Below are 20,079 nucleotides of genomic sequence, written 5' to 3'. Positions count from 1 at the left end.
GTCAGAGGGTCCTCACTGCTGCCTGGGGAATTTGGCTCCTGGAAAGAAACTGGAGCAATTCTTCTGGTCTGCAGGCAGTTCTCAGTTATCTCTGCAGAATTCTGTGGGGAGGAGCAGGTTGTAGGGATTAGATCAGTACATTTTCCCCTGCAAATGTTGTAGTGCTTGTGTAGTAAACTGCACTTGGTGAGGCATCGTGCCTGTTCCTGCTGCACAGATGGAATATATGGCTCATCCACATCAGTTCTGGTCATGTGATGGGAAAAAGCTGATCTGTGCTTTCCTCTTATAGTATTTGAATGAGGAATGTGATCTGTTCCAAAAGCTTGGACACTGAATGAATTACAACAGTGGTGACAAGCAGCAAAAATCCTCAATTAGTATTTCCTGAATGTTTATGAAAAAATAGGATGTTAGAAAATTACATTGAATAAACAGTGAAGATGTGTTTACCCTTTGTCTTTCAGCAAAGCAATCAGGCTAATAGTTTGTGGATCTGAGAGATTATCTGATTGTTTCTCCTGATCCTACATTTTTAGAAGTTACAAAAAGCTCTCTCATCTATATAGTCATGATCTAGAGTGTGTGTGTTTAATAATTTTTTTACACATGACTTTGTTATTTGCAGGGGTATTTTGATTCTTTCTGATCTTTATAGTGTTTAATTTACAGTCGTATTAATTATATGACATCCATTAAAGATCATTATCGTGAGGCGGCTCAAAGACCATATATTGCATTTATTTCCAGGAACTTTTGTAAGAGATTATGGTTATGATCCCATGGCATTGCCTTCAGTGTGCAGCCTTTTGTCCCCGGGTTACTGAAATGTAGAGAAGCTATGGAAGCTTCTCAGTGTGGCACTCCTAAGTTGAATTTCACCTGGAACGAGCTGTCTCTGTCCGGTTTTCGGCTGTTTGGATGGCCTGGAAAGGCCCGGGGTGGCCTTGGGGCAGCCCGCGTATCAAAGGACGAGAAGAGGCTTCAGTTCTTTTCTCGGTCTCGGTGTTTATTAATTGTTTATCTAAAAGATTTTCTCTCGGCCCGACAGAGCTCTGCTCAGCAGCCAGCCATGAGCACACTCCCCTGCCCTCCGGGCGGTCACCTATCTTTATACCCAAAGTTACGTGTACAATATTTATCATTTTTCCCCAATACCATTTATTCTTATTACCCGGTGCACTTTTAGCAATGACCAATCCCAAAGTGCCACCATCACCACAGAAGATGGAGGAGAAGAAGAAGAAGAAGGACAGGACACGCCCCAATTCCTCCATCTTACTTCTCTAAACCCCCCTGTACAGAAATCCTAAACCCTGTGTTTCACTCTCTAATTAACCAATCCCTTCACCATTCACCCCGGTGAAACCCTCCTGTCCTCATACAGGTGTCGTCTCCTGTGTAGGATCAAAGTGCAGCCACCAGACACTTCTGGAACATTCCAGGACTCCCGAGCCCCCCAAGGGTGCTCTCAGTGGCACCTCAGTCCTGAGGGGCTGAGATCCCACAGTCTCAAGCAACCTTCTTGTGCAGTGTGACCTTTTCTGCTGTGTTTTTCATGTTTGTTTAGTTTGGGAGTTTTTTTGCCCTCAAAGATGACTTGCAATGTGGTGAGATGTTATAGGGAGATGAGTGAGGGTAAGAAGATTACAATATGGAAGTTGTAGGGAAAAATCTGTTTCTCCCTGGATGGAACATGAGCAGCATTCCTGACCTCCCACACAACACCATGGCCAGGCTGTGTGGAAACCCTTGCAGAGGAGGGAGCTCCTGGGTTTTCTGGCTGATAGAGCCACACAGCAGCTGAAAACCAGGGGAGAGAAGGCAAGAACTCTCTCTCCTTGGACTGATGCCTGTCCCCATCCCAGGGTTATCTCAGGTGCTGTCCTGACATTCACACCAGCAAAACACAACCACCAATCACCGAGTAAGATACACAAGTAAAATCACTGTGGAATGGCTTCATGGTAGGAGTTTCTACAGAAATTCTCCATCAGTTTAGGTGAAATGTTCTTCACAGAAGGATTATTTGTCACTGAATTAGCTCACAGTTTATACCTTCTTTCTAGGGTCTGTAGCATAGAGTTTGTGTAGATCTGCTCTGCCAGTACCCGACATTGAAAATTTGTCTATTGCAGTAGCTCTAGTAAAGTCTGTCAGCCTTAGACTAAAATACCACTCAAACTTTTCTTTTCTTATCCCATTTTTAGCTGTAAGCCTTTGTATTAAAAACAAAAATCATAAAACCATTGTAGAATCCTGAATGGTTTAGGTTGGAAGGGACCTTGAAGGTTATCGGGGCACCATCCACTATCCCAGGCTGCTCCAGGCCCTGTCCACCCTGGCCTTGGACACTTGCAGGGATGGGTAAATATGAAGGGATCATTCATCATCAGCCAGGCCTTTTTTTCCCCTCAGTTCTGTAAAATCTGCATTAAATTATGAAAGTCTTGCTGACTTGTGTATTACGTGCTATAACCTTAGGAAGCAAATTTATGTGATAGCAGGTGTTTGTATGTAGGGGATTCTAATTTTAACTATCTCTAAATGAGGAGAGCTTGTCCCAGTTTTTCTTGAAAGTGCTTTTGGGAATAAAGGAATGTTTGAATTTAGGACTTTTGGTATAAACTTTATATGGAATAATGGTGAGATTTAAATAGTGTAAAGGTATGATTCTTCAATATGTTTTTATATATATGTACATACACATAATTCTGTTTATTTGTAATGCTAAACTGCAGTTTAATAATTTGTAGTGATTAAACTAGAGTAGTGCTGTTAATACACTGGAGTTATAGGTCCTGCTTGCAATTTTAACAGCCATCATTTGTATAATTTTTGATTACTAAAGTGTTTAGTAATCAAAAATTACACATAATTTCATTCTAAAAGGCATAGTGAATCACTCTAGAAATCAGTGAAAGTAGTTCTGTGAAATGGTGCTGGTAAGAAAAGGAAAAAACCTCAATGTTACAATAGCTATAATGTAGTTTCACAGAGCACTGTTAATGCCACAAAATACCTAGAACTTCTGTCATATGAGCTGAAAGATGTCAGTGCTTGGTCTTGTGCCAGAGCTTAAGGATGCTTTGTTAAACATCTCCCACTCTGCATGCATTTGTTCCCAGCCTGGCTGGCTTTGCTGGAGCCAGATGGACACAGAGATAATAGGCAGCATATGCAGAGGTTGAGTTTGTGTGTCTTGAATATATCACTCAGGGAGGAGTTTGAATTTGTAGTTATTACTTTCATATATATGCTGAGTAACATATTCCAGATGTGTTTGAAATAACTGCATGTAGGTTAAACTAAGCTCAGTTTTGTAACTGCCTTCTCTCTTCAAACAAGCTGAAGTTATTATCAGACTGTTGCTTTCCTATAGATTGGTGATTGCTTGCCAGTAATCATGTTTAAGTGTCCCATAGTGCTTATTAGCCATATAGGAAAATAAAAGATAATTTGGGGGTTCTTCTTGGCATTTTCTAGAACAATGTAAATAAGCCTAAAATAAAATACCTGTACTTGTTTCCTTGCTACGTCAGAAGCTTCTCAAGCCAGTCCAGCAAAACACAACCAACTACAAAGCGAGAGCAGGAAGAGGGAATTGCCTCTCTCGTGCTGCTGGATGAGGGTGGTAGGGGTGACCAGGCACAGCCTGACATTGCTCCTGCTTGAGCAGGGGCTGGTGCTGCAAATCTGAGGCCAGCTTGGAACAATTTGATTAAATGCACATTATCAAATTGGGACATAATTTTCCAAATAACCAGTAAGAAATGTCTGAATTTATTATGTTTTAACAAAAATCTTGGTCAAATCCAAGAGTCATCATGGCATGAAGTTGGATAAGTCTTAATACTTGCTACCTAGAGCAAGAAATAAAGGGAGATAAAGCAATGGGAATAAAAGTTATATGAAAACTGAAGTCTTCTGTCAACCATTCAAACTGTTTTAAATTCTGATTGTTCAGTTTTAGAATGTCAGCAAGCTCTTGAAACTCCTGTGTAGTAACAGTTTCTCTTGCTATAAAATTTTGCACCCAAACAAATTATTTTAACAAAAGGGAGTCTTAAATAGCTTGTCTGATTTTAAAAGTCTGAAACTTGATGACAGTAAACTTCCTGAAGCTACTCTAGCAAAATTCCAGTGCACATGGGTGTCTTGGAAAAACATTTTTAGCCTATTTCTCAATGTTCCATGCGTGAGCAGAAAGCATTTTCTTTATTTGCAAGCTATGATTTTCTGGTTTTAAAAATAGCCATAACTTTACCATTTCTGACCTGTATTTCTTTCTTAGAAGCTGCAACACCTTGTGATGGAAGATGGAAGACAAAGGGGCCCGAGTTGCTGATTACTTTGTGGTCGCAGGACTGACGGATATCTCAAAGCCCCTGGAGGAGGAGATCCACTTCAATGATGCCTGCCATAAAATGGCCAAGCCAAAGGAGCCCATCACAGACGTGACCGTCCTCAACAAATCCCTGGGGGAGGAGGTTCCTCAGGGCTACACATGCATAGAGGTCACTCCCTCGGGCCTGTCTGCAGATCTCAACAATGGCAGCCTGGTAGGACCGCAGATATACCTTTGCTATCGCCGAGGCAGGGATAAGCCTCCACTCACTGATCTGGGGTGAGTGCTTTCCCTGCTCCACCGGGTGATTTTCACTTCTATTTGTCTAAGGAGCAGATAAGGCAGCCTTACGGAAATGCCATACTTGTTAAATACAAGGCAAAACTCTAAACAGGAAGGTATTTGTTGACTTGAGAATACTGTAACCCAGTATGGAAGGGAAAATGCATGCTGAGTGGGTTTTAATGACAAATTTAATCCTTCCCATTCTGGAGTTTTCAAAGCCATTTATAATTTTTAATGTATATGTTTGGATTGGGATGAGGTGCTTAACCTATTTAACACAGATTGGAAAGAGATAAGTTATATGACATTCTTAGGATCAGGCAATGAATCTTTAGTAGAAGTGAAAATAGCACTAGTTTGCAGTAAACAAAATGCTTAAAAGCAATTATACATGAGGAAAACCAGTATAGTTTCATAATGAAGCTTTTCTGTTAGAATACAGTTGGAGACAATGTGACCTGAACTTGTCAGCAAAAATGTTTTGCTCAGCAATGAGACAAGAGCTGTGATTAAAACTCAAAGTGTTTTTAATATGTGACTTTTTTTCTTCCCCTTTTACCTAGGGTTTTATATGATGGGAAAGAGAGGGTGAAGCAGGGCTGTGAAATCATTCAGAGCACCCCGTACGGGCGGCCGGCCAACATCAGCGGCAGCGCCTCCTCGCAGCGCGTGTACATCACCTTCCGCAGGGCTGCCGAGAGCATGAGCCAGAACTCCCTGGCTGTCACAGACATCTGCATCATCATCCCCAGCAAGGGAGAGACTCCTCCACACACCTTCTGCAAGGTGGACAAGAATCTGAACAACAGCATGGTAGGATTCAAAAGCTGGGCTTTGAACGCTTGGTACTCACTGATGTGACCTTGGTGGAGTACATGTGGCAGCTCTTGGAGTACCTGTGAAAAATCTTCATAAGAGGTCTCCAAAGATAAATCAAATATTGGAAGAGTTGGAGGATTGCATTCCCAAAGTCTTTCTGAAAGCCTTAGAGCAAATGTTTGGGTTTTGTTAATGCTGACTCCAGCATCTTTGGATTGGTCCTTTAGAACCTGTTGTGTAGCTGTGTGTAACTGGGAGTTTTACAGATGTGGCTGTTTCTGACACTGCTTTTACTGTTGTGGGAATTCCATATCTAGCAATCAGCTTCTGTTTTGTTTTCCAACTCCTCCCTTTACCTCCAATGCTATTTTATAAATGTTTTTCTCCTCAGTAGTTTCACAAACTTCTTTTTTAAAGAAAGTTGTAGTGAGTGATGTTGGAAGCTGTTACCGTAAGCACATTTAAATTTTTAATATGGTTCCAAAGCCTGACCTGCTAAAATACACAGGTTTCATACAACTTTGATTTGCAGAACTGAATATTTAGGTGCTTCCTGGTTAAATCTGCAGCCCCATGTGCTGGCTCTTGCAGAGTCCTCAGAAATTGGTGTGCTGAGAAGGATGCTGACTGCTCTGCAAGTGGGATCATGTAAAAAAGATCAAGATCATGGGAATTGATTTGTGCTTGCTTTTAAATAAATGCCTGTAGGCATTAGCCAGTGGATTTCTCAGTTCTGATAGTTGCCATATTGACTGGGTTATGGGAGTGCTGCCTTTTGGAAGTTGTTACTCCCTTCTGTAAAAGCTCTGTGTTCCCCCTATGGGTGCTGCTCTTTTCTTATTCTTTCCTTATGGCTTTCCTTATTCTTTATTTTCATGTCCAGAAGTTGAGAATTTAAATATTTATAATTATCAACATTATTATTAGTTATATTCAGTTATACTCTGTATATACTGTTATTTGTTATACTCCATCACTTAATCCAGTAACTTCTTTTATTTTACAGTGGGGCTCAGCCGTCTATTTATGTTATAAAAAGTCTGTGGCAAAAACCAACACCATATCATATAAAGCTGGTATGTAACTACTGTGTAGCCTTTTTTATCTTCAATTCAGAATGTCCAGGCTCATTTGTAATGTAATACATTTTGTACTAAAGAATTGACACTATCTAGCCATTATTCAAAAAGGAATCTTTCCCTAAAGAATTCTTTTAAAATCATGTCAGAAAAGAGGCCTTAGAACTGGGTGTCATGACCATGCTGTTTTAAAATTTGTGTTTAATTGGGAAGCTTGTGTGTGTTTTGATAGGTTTCTACAAACCTGGGTGTCTCCATCTCTGTGTGTGTTACTGATAGCTGTCTCTAAAGGACATGTGTGTATATGCAGAAGAAAATACCACAGAAATTATTTGATGCCTTTTCATGATCACTTTATTTAAGAAACATTTTGAAGAATCCTGCAGACTTCCACATTGCCTCGAGCATCATTGGCACTGAGCTCTTTAAGTATTTTTGGATCGTGTATCATCTTTATTTTATTGTTTTATTTATAAGACAGAATTAGATTTGCTATGACTGGTGAAACGTGTTAGCTTTGCATTTGTTGTTGGGTTTTTTTTAAACCCTGATGTTGTTTGGCACACAAGTCATGAGCATGATTCACACTGAAGCTTTAATCCACTTACATCCCTTCTAGAGGCTGCTCTCTGTAAACAGCAGTTCAGGACTTACTAAAGGGTGGACAGTACATTTGTAAACAAATCAAAATTTTAAAAGGCCTCACATCTAGTGGTAGCTTGCACAAGATTTTGATTCTTGGCGTGAAGGGATTCACTGCCCTTTTTGGTTACAAATTTTTATTGCTTATTAATATTCCATTTCTATTAGAGTGTATAGAGATTGTGCTGTCTAACGGAGAAATCCTAAATCCTTTGATGCAGTATCCATTCTCAGTGTGGAGTCCCCTGGGCTGGCAGTCAGACAGGATGGGTTGCCACAGCCTCCCTTGTGACTGAGACCTGTGTGCTAAAAGCCTCTGCTTCAGATCTTCATGTTAAAGCTGTGTTTAAATAAGCTAAACACAGTGGCCTGGCAGCACAAGAGCTGAGTCCTCAGCTGAGGTGGATCAGCTTAATTGACTTCATTCTTTTGGTATTAAAAAACCATCTAATAGCAAACATACATTTTTCAGGGAATTTTTGTTGGCCAGAATTAATTGGTGTTAGAGTTGAAAACATCAGTCTTTTTCCTCAAGTATTCACATTACCTTTTTTAAACTAGATTTTCAGTCTTTGCCCATACTCACCATGAATGTGAGCTATTATATAATAACAGGTGAGATACACACAGCCTGAAAACTGGAAAAGATAAATCAGTTATGAATAGTTTCTAGAATGGAAAGTAGAATTTCAGTGTAATGCTTTAATCAGGTGATTTTCCTTAGGTTATGGGGGCATCTGGCCCTTCCAGCTATTCCCTGTGCCTAATTATTTACACCTTCACTCATCTTCTGAAGTTTCTGTGTGCTCATCTATGAATTTTCTGGTAATGATTTTATGGAATGAGCTATTCCAAACCTGTTTCTGCTGGCTTTCCTATAACTGCTTCTTTGCTCATTCTGTTTATAGGTTTAATATGCAGATATCCTGAAGAAGATTATGAATCATTCCCATTACCAGAATCTGTGCCTCTTTTTTGTCTCCCTATGGGTGCAACGATTGAATGTTGGCCATCTAACAGTAAATACCCTCTCCCAGTTTTTTCTACATTTGTACTAACTGGAGCTTCTGCAGAAAAGGTATTTTGAAACCTTGAAAAAAAAAGTTATTAATTTAATTGAAAAAATGCAGTTGTTTATCTGTTCAGGATGATGATTATGAATGTTTTCATAGAGGAGCTTGAATCTATTCTCTTGGGCTTGATTCCAAGGCTGCTTTGAAGAGTGACTTGCAGTAGTTCAGTTGATCATAAACCTGAGCTCCTCTGCTTTCCTGTCAGCCTGTGAAACGGGAGAGCTGTAAAATTGCACTGCATATACATGCAAGTAATGCTGTTTTTATTGCAGGCATGGAAACAGCCATGCATGTACATGCTTGTTCTGAAAAGTAAATTGGATGTCAGGGGATATGGCTTTGAGTTGTGTGTAAAGGATTCCTAAAATAGCTTTAAAGGCAATTGGAGGAGCAGTTGACTGCAGTTGTACTCTTTATAATCATTATGTTTCTCTCAAATAAATTGTTTTGTAAATTACTCTTTCTTATATGATATTAAGTGTTTTAATTAAATAATAGGCAGTCTGGATTTTCACAGCCATAAGAATATTCCAGAATGGGTCGCTTCAAAAGATTGCCATCTTTTGCATTGATGTATCTCTTCAAACAGTAATGCAGACTGGATTTTCTGTGTGTTTGGGGTTTCTTGGATTGCTTTGAGGATCGAGGCAGAGTTACTGACTTCACATCCACAATGTGTTTGCAGGTGTATGGTGCTGCTATTCAGTTTTATGAGCTGTATCCTGAAGAGAAGCTCACAGAGAAACAGAAATCTCAGCTGGGGTTAGCAGCTGCTGTCGAGGGCAAAGACACGTGCAGAACAGTGCAGACAAACAAATGCATCTGCCTGCTCTCTCACTGGCCTTTCTTTGATGCTTTCAAGAAGTTTCTCACCTTTCTGTATCGTTACTCCATTTCTGGGCCACATGTCCTCCCCATTGAGAAGTAAGTCATTTCCAAAATTCATAACATTAATTGCAGTTGATAGGAGGGTGGGTTTTTTCTTCTAAATTTCCTGTAATATCCTTGTTACTGTACTCAAACATTAAATGTAATGGCTGCACTTTTCTCCTTTGATTAACATATCTTTACCTACTTTCTGAAAAAGTCTAGATTTTTATTTGTGATTTAAGTGCCTGCAAAGGACTCTGAAAGCTCTTTTAATTAGCTTTGCACCCTTTAGCCATAGTGATTATAAAGAGCAAGATTATAAATCCTTTCTTAATCTTGCACACATCAGGTTAGGAGAATTAAATGAGTAGATTTGCATTTTTTCAAATGCCTATTTGTAGTGTAATGAGAGATTATAAAGCAGGTTGAGTATCTTGTACTTGTGATAAATAAACTTAATTTCTTTCTAACTTAAAGGATTTCACATTATAAAATGCAGAGGAAATCCTTACACCAAGAAATGGTCAATACTTGCAATTGATATGTAATGCCATGTAACATTTCTAGGATAATCTAATCTTTTAATGCAGCAGGTTTCAAATACACTATTTACTTTTCTATTTTATTACACTTCAGTTTTTTTCTGCTTCAACTTAAATATTAACTTTCAGGAGACTTTGACTGTGTGGATTAAGTATTTCTTGTGATTGCTTATCCCCTTCATTACAGTTCCCATCACTGAACTTGTTTGAAAGTTCTGATAGAGTAAACTTCCAATAATAAAAACATGTGTGTATATATATATTTGTTTTGTTTTTAAGCTAAGGGGTTTGATGTTTTAACTTTTGAGAATGAATAAACTAAGTAGATATGAGAAGTGCTAAATCAATTTGGATTTTATGGGTTTATTTGAATTTCTCTGATTTGTGAACTGGTCAGTTTACTGTGGGTAATTTAAACATAGGATGCTAATGTAGTATCCAGCCTGCTTCCTTTGGCTGTTTTAATGATGATGAAGGTTTGTCTGTGCCTGAACATTTTCAGTGAGCCCAGGGCAGCTTTCCCTGGTTATGTGGCATGTTCCATGCTTTGGCCACCACCTTTATACACTGCTAATAAAATAAAACCCAAATCAATGCTTATTTGTGGGTTTGGCTGAATTTCTTCCAAATGTAGTTGCCTGTGTCATAATACTGGTAACATTTGTAGAAATCCTGATAAAATGTGTGCTATAAGGTGAAATTTAGGATGGAATACCTGTTTCTCATGGGTTTTTACCCCATGTAGCTTCTTTTAGTGTGGAAGTGTCTCTTGTGTGGAATTACACTTCTAGAACTTGTGTAAGTTTAATTAATTCATGAAACTGAGAACTTTGTCAAATTCTAAAAACATTTTTCTGTATTTGTAGTATGTGAAAGAACTTTAAAGCTTTTTCATCAGCAATTTTATATAACATTTTGTATTTAGAGCTGAAGAAAATGGATGAGCTTAATGATTCTCCTTGATATTCAGCCATGAATATTTTTTTGCAAGTAACCAGTTCTAGTCTCTGAGGTTTAGTGCTATTTCAAACTCTGTCAGAAGCAGGATTTTAAAATGGGCCTGTGATGTTCAAATATCAATATTTCTACTTTACAAATGAAAACTCCTTGTAGTTTGTCAGTTTCACAAACAGAGTTTGTATTCTGAGAGAGAATCTGCCCTCCCATTTTCTTGTGACCAGTAGAAAAATAGGTTTTCAAGGTCAGAATATCCCAATAGGGTTTAGGTGCTGGGAGGTTTTGCTCTGGTTTCTGAGTATGTGCCATTTTAATATAATGATTTCTCTTACTGTCAAAAATTTTGTCTTGAGGTGAAGTAGTTTAAGCTTAATTTCTCCTAAATCAGTATTTTTCTTTTCCTGTAGACACATTTCCCATTTCATGCATAAAGTACCTTTTCCATCCCCTCAGAGGCCAAGAATTCTAGTTCAGGTAAGTGTCATTTTCTTTAATAACTGTGTCTAAGGTGAAGATAAAGCAGGTTAATAAATGGAAAATGTAATTTTTGTGCCCAAATTATTTTTGTTCAGGATTTCTTTTTTCCTAAATTCATACACATAATGTGAGAATTCTGTTTCTCATAGAATTCAGTTTAGTTAATTACTTCAGTGAGTTATTATAAGAAGCTGTTTAGTGAGCTTAGAACTTTAATTTTTTTTCAGAGTATATGGAAATTAATGAAAAACTACTCCAAGTCAGCACCTGGTGTGACTTTTGCAATAGCCTTAGAACTGTTTTCTTCTTGCTACTGTCTTACTGACATTTTTTCCCTGAAGGTGAGGAAGTTTAGAGTGAGGAAAAGAATTAATGTGCACAGGCACACAGAAAGTTTCCTAGTTGGTGGCAATCCAAAGTTAAAAATATTGGGAAAACTGTGCAAGCACGTGCACATACCTACTTGAGAGTCAGAGCCTGTTTGTACAGCCAAAATCTCGTGTCCTAGCAGGCTGGTCCAGAAAAATCCTTCCTTCTGCTTCAGGTCCTTTCCAGCTCAGAGGCTGCACAGAAATGTGCCCTGGCTGTCAAAACAGATCATGGCCTTTGACAACAATTAACTTTAAGGAAATAAATACTGTGGTTGCAAGTTTTGGTAATATCTTTTGAAATTGTGGAAGGAAGATATGAGGATGTGAAGGCTGAGTGTAAAATAAATAAATAACACTGAAAGCAGCTGTGAAATGTGCATCCATGACTGCCCCTCTTGCCAAGGGCTCTGTGCTCAGTGAGGCTGCCACAGCCACACCCAGTAACAGCCCCTCTGTCACACCTGGCCCTTGCTTCCCATTGAAAATGGCAAGCTTTCAAGAGTCCATTTCTCTCTGAAGCCTGTTAATGGAAAATGTGGTAGTCTTTTGCTAAGCAATTAAACTTCTAAATCCTCCCTGTGGGAGGGAAATCATCCCAGCAATTGCTGCCTGCTCTCTGAAATCTCAGCCCTGTCACTGGTGGTAAGAGAGAAAAAATCCTCGTCTCCAGGACTTCTGAAGTGTTATTAAATCTCTTTATTCCCTCCTAAAGAGGCAAAATAAGAGAGGTGTTAAAATTTTTATTGCAGAGAAAAGAGAGCTCTGTTGCAGTCATAGTATTCTACCAATTGTGGTTTTGATTAAATAGTTGCAAAATGATGCTATTCTCTGTTATTACTTGTATAACATAAAATATGGAGAGCCCTGTGCAGTTCTGAGCCCTAATTGTGTGGCCCATATGGTAGTGAAGTCTTTCAGAGCAAATACAATCCTGGGTTATGTCTTTATAGCACGTACTGAATATTGAAGATCCTCTTTAGTGTATTCTAAAGGGGTGATATTTATTACTCTTACTGGAAAGGGATTAGAGAACATTTATACTGAAACTGTATTGGGCACTTCTCACCCTTTTCTTATGATTTTCAAGTTCAATTCAAAACCCAGCATTTTTACTTCTGGTTTTAGATTTGGGGTCTTTTTATTCATATTCAATAAAGTGTTTGTGCTAGGAAACGCTAAACACCTATTTAAAGAGATTATAATTGAGTTTAGAGAAAAACTTTTTAATTTTTTTGTCTGAAGTTTAAGGGAATTTAGTCAAAGTATATATGGGTTTATATCCTGGAACGAAGTCTGAAGATCTAGTTATAAGTGATGTGGAAATTATGTCTGTTATACCTTATTTTCAAAATGTTTTGTGCATTAAATTAGTACAGCCTTAGGAGCTGATAGTACAGATGGAGAAAACACTGCTTTGACAGTAGGCAGTGGTAATTGAGATCTGTGAATAAATTCTTCCTTCCAGCTGCTTCCAGGGACTTAAGTTGTTTTAGAAACTGCACTGAATAAAATCACAGGTGATTGTGCCTTAGACATTTCCTCAGAATTAGTGTGGGAAATGCCTGCATTGAAAATGGCAAGCTTTCAAGAGTCCATTTCTCTCTGAAGCCTGTTAATGGAAAATGTGGTAGTCTTTTGCTAAGCAATTAAACTTCTAAATCTCAAAGAAATTATAGCCATTAGTAAAACACTCTGGAATGTTCCTATTTGCCAGCTTCTGTGGGATCTCAGCACCTCAGGACTGAGGTGTCACCGAGAGCACCCTTGGGGGGCTCGGGAGTCCTGGAATGTTCCAGAAGTGTCTGGTGGCTGGACTTTGATCCTACACAGGAGACGACACCTGTATGAGGATAGGAGGGTTTCACCGGGGTGAATGGTGAAGGGATTGGTTAATTAGAGAGTGAAACACAGGGTTTAGGATTTCTGTACAGGGGGTTTAGAGAAGTAAGATGGAGGAATTGGGGCATGTCCTGTCCTTCTTCTTCTTCTTCTCCTCCATCTTCTGTGGCCATGGTGGCACTTTGGGATTGGTCATTACTGAAAGTGCACCGGGCAATAAGGGTGAAAGGTACTGGGGAAAAATGATAAATATTGTACACGTAACTTTGGGTATAAAGATGGGTGACTGTCCGGAGGAGGGGGGAGTGTGCTCATGGCTGGCTGCTGAGCAGAGCTCTGTCGGGCCGAGAGAAAATCTTTTAGATAAACAATTAATAAACACCGAGACCGAGAAAAGAACTGAGGCCTCTTCTGTTCCTTTGATACGCGGCTGCCCCAAGGCCACCCCGGGCCTTTCCAGGCCCTCCAAACAGCCGAAAACCGGACAAGCTTCCAGCTGCCAGTCTTGATGGGCTCCTTCTGACCTAAGATCTTTCCTTCTGACCTGAGATCTGCAGGACTCTGTGCTGCATCCCCTCATTGCACAGAGGTTGCTGTGCTAATGTGTCACAACCTGCAGCCTTCAAGAGCACATGGAAAAATGTTTCTCCCCCTGGGGAAGGGGGGCAATAAGTGCCCCTCCTGCCTGAGGGAGATGTGCCCCTTGAATGGATGCTTCATTGTGTTCATGTGCTTTTGCTGGAGCACAGAAGTCCGAGAATGTCAGGCTGATGCTTCCTTTCAGAGGGTGGTTTGTGAAGGTTTGCCTCAGGCTGGAAAAATGAGTCCTCTGAGTTCTTCCACTGCACAAGCTAATGGTGCTGATGCTCCCAAGGTGACTTACTTGACAAATCCAGCCTGTGGTGTGGCCATCCACATTTGTCAGGGAGTGGGATGTGAGAGGTGCAGGGAAACAGCATTGCAGACTCTCCTCATTAATTCCCTGTGCTTGGTGGCTCTCCAGGCACAGCATTGGGTGACTTTGAGCTTCCAAGTCATCAGTCTTGTCTCCTGGCTTCTATTACCTGGTCACCTGCAGTGGGTCTGAGGGGAACCACACTCAAACCTGAAATGTTACTAAAAATGGTCTGCACTTGCAGCTCAGTTGTACAACTTCCTATGGCTGAGTTATTACTGCTTTTAAACAACAGAAAGTGCAGGAGGATGAATCCAGCTGGTATCTTGTTCCTCTGGATTTACTATGACTGGAAACATCAGCTGGGCTTTGATAAATTAATTGTCTATTGCTATTTTTGTACTTACCTGAGTCTTCCTATTCATGCTGAATATGTGAATGATTTGCTTGATGCCATGTCACTGTGATAAAGAAATGTGATTTAGTAAGGTCTTCTTGCATCTTCAACCAATGCACATTTTAAAGATTCTATCAGAGCTGAGCAGTTTCTACCAGCCAAGAGCTTAATTCTCATATGCCTGTTGAAGAAAATATAGCTTTACATTGTGAGCTGCCATCTCTCCCCTTTATGAATTTTTGTCCCTCTCTTTACCCCTGAATCCAGAAAGAATTCCCCCCCAGCTCCTGGAAACTGTATATGAAATATGGGTTCTCACAGCCCTTAAAGTACAGAAGGCTTCATTTTTCAGCAGTTAATATATTCAAATTTTTGCAGCATTAGCTAGTTTAAAGTCTTCTTTATGAATATGCAATGTATTCAGTCCTGGCCAAAAAAGGAAGATCATGCTTTGCCCAGTTTTTACTAAAAGATCCTGATGCATATCATTGCACAGCACTTCTTAGAGTGATACACAACTGGGGTATACAAAATTCAGCTTAATTTGGATTATTTTACAGTGTTCTTTGTTATATCTGATAAATATTTCCAAAGTTCAGAATAGAAATAATGTATTTTAAAATCTTTTCCCAGCTATCTCCACACGATAACTTGATTCTTAGCCAGCCTGTGTCATCACCACTCCCACTAAGGCAAGTAGCAGTATCTTGTTAATTCTCAGAGGTATTCTGATTTGTGTTACAGAAAAGATTTGCTATTTTGAGTTGCCATTGTGTAAATTAACTCACCTTGTCTGGTGCCTGTGGAAGCTGGTGGATCTGAAGTTTATTCATGTGATTAGACCTGCACCCTGACAAGGATACACAATTATTAATGTATCTGGTGGGGTTTAAAATAATTTTAGTGGTTCTTGAGGAAGAATATACATTATTATTAGATCCCCTTTTTAGGAGTTCATCCCTGGGCTCCCAAGATAGTTCAGTTTTGTTTTGGATGGGAGTTGAAGGAATTTTGTTACTGTCTTGACTTCCACGTCTCAGTGCAGGAGACTGATTTAAGAAACACATGTTGTCTCCCTGTAAATTGCTTCTCAGAAAGAAAAATTGTCATGCCTGTGTCCTGAAAATAGTCTAGACTGAGTCAAGCCTCAAGGAATCATGGTTACTGTTGGAAATAACCATTCCTCACTGGACAGTGAAGTGTGCCAAGTATTCTACCCAGTAATCTTCTCTAAAAGAAAGATTTGCAGATTTCCATTTATTTTATTATCAAACATTTCTTTTTTTTACTGTCTCTTGTAACTCACCGGTGTGTTTATGTCCTGTAACAGTGGTGGCAAGTTTTCTACACTACTTCAGAATTTAGGACCTGAAAATGCAGTAACTCTGTTGGTGTTTGCTGTGACAGAACATAAAATCCTCATCCACTCATTGCGACCTTCTGTCCTCACGAGTGTGACAGAGGCATTGGTCTCTGTAAGTACCAGCTTTTAGTCATGCACCTGTAAAAGGACAGAAAGAATGCTTCTGAGATAAAATCTAGATTTTGTATTAGTGCTGTTAAACTTAAAGGTTGCTTAAAAATAAGAATTAAAATAAAGATCACTAGAGAGGAAAATTATTGTTGTAACGATATCCTACGAAGATAGAAGATAAATTGTTGTTGATTTTTGTGTAAATATTGTAAATAAGTGTTTGATCATCACAGTGCATTAAGTAAGAGTTCCTGATTTTCCCAACTAGCACTGTATCTATTCCTATGGAATTTTAAATGCAGGATTTTCCCTGCCTGTCATCACTAAGCATTGTTTGCTGCCTCTATGTGCAATCTGTGATTCTGAAGAGCTTTTTCCTACAAACTGAATTTTAGAGAAAAGAGTGAGGTTTCTAATTAATAATCTGCATCTAGATTCTCAGTAATAGCAATCTGCCATGGTAAATAACGTTGAAGTCAGTGAGGTGTGGTTTGTTCCTGCATAGGCTGCATTGCACATGTTTAACCTGTGCTTTTGTCTCTGCATGTTTTCCAAGATGATATTTCCCTTCCACTGGCCCTGCCCATACATCCCCCTGTGTCCCTTGGCCCTGGCAGATGTGCTGAGTGCCCCGTGCCCGTTCATAGTGGGGATTGATTCCAGATACTTTGATCTCTATGACCCCCCACCCGATGTCAGCTGTGTTGACCTGGATACCAACACAATTTCTCAGTAAGTTTTCATCAGCAGTTTTTCTTCTCTGTAAATTTTTTACCGCTTCCTCTTTTCAAAAGCAAAAACTGGCTTTTTTGGCAAAACTTGGAGGGGTGTTTTAGTTTTTCTTTCAACTTCTTTTCCTTCTGTCCGTGCCAGTTTAAGTAATTAGAGCTCAGAACATGGCATGAGTGGTGGTTGCTGGTGCAATAACAGGTGCTTAATACCATTAATCCATCTCTGGTGAGTTGTAACTGGATTGATTTCAGTGCTGAAGAGTGTGGCAGTGTAATCATCACCCTGAAAGATGGGGCACTGGTTGGATGGCTCTGATCAGATCTTCACACAGTAAATCAAATTTGACTTTGTTAGTTGGTTTGCAGTCCTTCTCAGTCCAGTTTTAATGGAGTGAAACCTCCTTCTCTGGTGTGATGGAACAACCTCTGAACACATTTCAGTGAATGGTTTGATTTTTATTTTTTTTTCCAGAACTGGAGACAAGAAAACTATTGCATGGAAGATCCTACCAAAGAAACCTTGTAAAAATCTGATGAACACTTTGAATACTTTATATCAGCAACTGGCAGAATGTGAGTGGGAAAGTACATAGTAAACTTTACACTGGGCACAGTGTGCCACAAAAACAGATAAATGTAGCTATTTAAATATGTTCCAAAGTTATCACTTCCACTAAATATTTATTTTTACAGAATAGCAAAATCTGTGCTCTAAATCCAGAGATTAGAAACTATGTGGGGAATTCTGGGACAGAAGAGACTTCACATATATAACTGTACTGAGGACAGTATTTAATAGATATCCCTTCCTATGAATGTTAGCCTCATAAAAAAAAAAAAAAAGAGCTGGATAGGGGTGGTTTTAATGAAATTCATTAAAAAATCCCACTTTTTTAAAAGGCTCCTTATACAATCCTAGCTGTTGAGCTCACAAGAATTTGTGTCCTGATTAGAGCTTACAGAAACAGTTTATTGGAATATGCTGCACAAAGAAATGTATAGCTGATGGGTGGTGCAAATTATCTGATGCTTCAGAATTTTGATACATTTTTCTGCAAGGGCTTTTTAGAAAAAATTCTAAACCTTATGTTCTGTATGTAAAAATAAAGTGGTAATGAACTTAAATCTTATTACAGAGTAGGTTGCCTAAAAATGATATCGAGGTAAGGTTGGCTGTAATTATATGATGTGGAAAGACAGTGACAAAACCATCCTTTCACTTTCCTGAGGTGTTATTAGAATGTTACCAAACTCTGTGTGTAGCAGTGAAGTCTCAGCCAGAGTTCTGATGGCTTTAAAATGTTGATGCACATACTTAATGAAAGAATCCAGGTTTTTCTAGAGCCACATTTTGTCTGGAGCAGCATTTTGCAGTGCTGTGTTTCAGTGGCTCCACTTTGCCTCTAAGTGGTGATTTTCTGTGTTTGTCAGTAATGAATGTGCATTATCTGCTTTTTGAAATGAAAGGCACAATAAAAAAAACCATACATCTCATCCATGTGTTTATCCTGAAAATATGCTTCTTTAATCAGCTCCTGTCTAAATTTTCCCATGGTTTTACAAACAATTTTCTTTGAGGGCTTTTTAAAGCTCTGTCCTCACTGGTTCCCTGGTACTGTAGTAACTCCTGTGCTGAGCAGGCCAGAGCATCCTATCCTGCTTTTGCTTTTATCCACAGATACATGAGGTACAGAAGGTCAAGCTGAATCCACTGTCTCATGTCCTGACTGAATTTGAGTATATTTTAACCTATTTTAAATGTCATGGAGTTCAGTAATCACTAAACCTAATAAGTTAAAGAAAATATTTTTGACCAATAAGGAGGAGGAAAAAATTAAAACACTATAATGTTGTTCTGTTCACAGTGCAACAGCGGCCAAGAGAAGATGCATTAATGGAATTGGCAATGAATGATTATGATTTTAATTCTGGGAAGAAATTGCATCTGTTAGATTTGGAGATCCAGGAAGCATTTCTCTGTTTCATGGCTTCAATCCTAAAAGGTTACAGGTCTTACCTCAGGCCAATAACGGAGGCACCCTCTGAAACAGCCACAGATGCAAGTTCTCTCTTTGAACTGCAAGGTAAAAGTTATAAACTTGTTTTGTGTCTATTAGTTTATTATTTTTTATTCTCTTTTATCTACAGAATAAAACATTGGCATGTTAGTGTTGTAAACGGTGGGGGAAAATATAAGTGCAGACAAAATTGCACAGTAGTGGCAAAGATTGCAGGAAGCTTTTTGCACATGAGTAGAACCAACAGTGAGTTCTGGTGAGGGCTTTTCCCTCTGGGCATTGTGACTGTGCTGCTGATTGCCCTTTGCAGGGTTCCTGAAGAGCAGAGACCGTTCCCATCAGAAGTTCTACACCCTGATGACCAAAACCCAGATGTTCATTCGCTTCATTGAGGAGTGTTCTTTTGTCAGTGACAAGGATGCCAGCCTTGCCTTCTTCGATGACTGTGTGGATAAAGTAAGCAGGTCTTGGTGTGCCTACAGTGTTTAACTTCTGCTGTTGTCTACCTATCTAGCAGAATGCATTTGAACTGCAAGTTTGTTTTTGCTTTTATTTTCCTATTTTCTCACCATTGTAGCCATTTTCCTTTTTTGTTGGGCTTCATTTCCATTTTTGCTTCACATTCTTGAATGTAAATGAAACACCATGAGAACAAATTAGAGGTGCTAATTTTCACTGGTATGTAAACTTCTGAAATACTGGCTTGTTGTAAGAAGTGCAAGAAGGAGGACTGAACTGAACTGAAACCCAGAATCTTACATCCCTGTTTTGGTGGATGTTATAAGAAATTCCACACCTTGTTGTCATCTTGTTGGTTACCTGTACCACTCAGTTCTGGGACGCTGCTGCTTGAGCAGGGTGCAGTTGTCTGGGATTTCCTGGAAAGTGTCACCTGCTGTTCGTTCCTTGGGAATTAATGCTGAACACTGATAAATGCTGTTTACAGTTCCTATTTTTGACTGTTTTTCCCATGGAAGTGCAGAAGAGCTAAAAGGAGCTGTTTTGAGAATAAGCCTGAAAACAGTGAACTTGAAGAGAAATGTAAAAGCATGGAATAATGATATTTAAGGCTCTTTCTGGCTTTTGCTAGTCTCAATATTTTAGTAGTAACAGTTTTCAAAACTCTGCTTCCCAGTTCTATAGCGTGACTTGCAGGTATTCATGGCTTGTAAATGGAATTAGTTACAAACATTTCTGTAATGTTGAGTCAATCCCATAGCTCTTTTAGAAACCCTTCAACACACAGTGCTTGCTTTGCCATG

General features: G+C 39.2%; 1 protein-coding gene across 3 annotated transcripts in view; it reads left to right on the top strand.

The window, feature by feature from the left end:
• Positions 1-20,079, top strand: part of DENND4A (DENN domain containing 4A) — a 50,529-nt gene that overhangs the window by 9,655 nt on the left and 20,795 nt on the right. For all 3 annotated transcript variants that reach the window (XM_064721794.1, XM_064721795.1, XM_064721793.1), the window contains exons 3-14: positions 4,295-4,627; positions 5,197-5,446; positions 6,459-6,528; positions 8,082-8,251; positions 8,932-9,170; positions 11,023-11,089; positions 15,228-15,286; positions 15,925-16,069; positions 16,625-16,800; positions 17,272-17,372; positions 18,665-18,883; positions 19,128-19,273. In XM_064721794.1, the coding sequence (XP_064577864.1) occupies positions 4,320-4,627; positions 5,197-5,446; positions 6,459-6,528; positions 8,082-8,251; positions 8,932-9,170; positions 11,023-11,089; positions 15,228-15,286; positions 15,925-16,069; positions 16,625-16,800; positions 17,272-17,372; positions 18,665-18,883; positions 19,128-19,273 (1,950 nt within the window). In that variant the 5' untranslated portion in view covers positions 4,295-4,319. The remainder of the gene's footprint in view (positions 1-4,294; positions 4,628-5,196; positions 5,447-6,458; positions 6,529-8,081; positions 8,252-8,931; positions 9,171-11,022; positions 11,090-15,227; positions 15,287-15,924; positions 16,070-16,624; positions 16,801-17,271; positions 17,373-18,664; positions 18,884-19,127; positions 19,274-20,079) is intronic.

This window comes from Zonotrichia leucophrys, chromosome 10 (genome assembly GCF_028769735.1).
Source record: "Zonotrichia leucophrys gambelii isolate GWCS_2022_RI chromosome 10, RI_Zleu_2.0, whole genome shotgun sequence".
In the NCBI taxonomy this organism is placed as follows: Eukaryota; Metazoa; Chordata; class Aves; order Passeriformes; family Passerellidae; genus Zonotrichia; species Zonotrichia leucophrys.
This window is presented reverse-complemented; position numbering and strand designations above follow the sequence as displayed.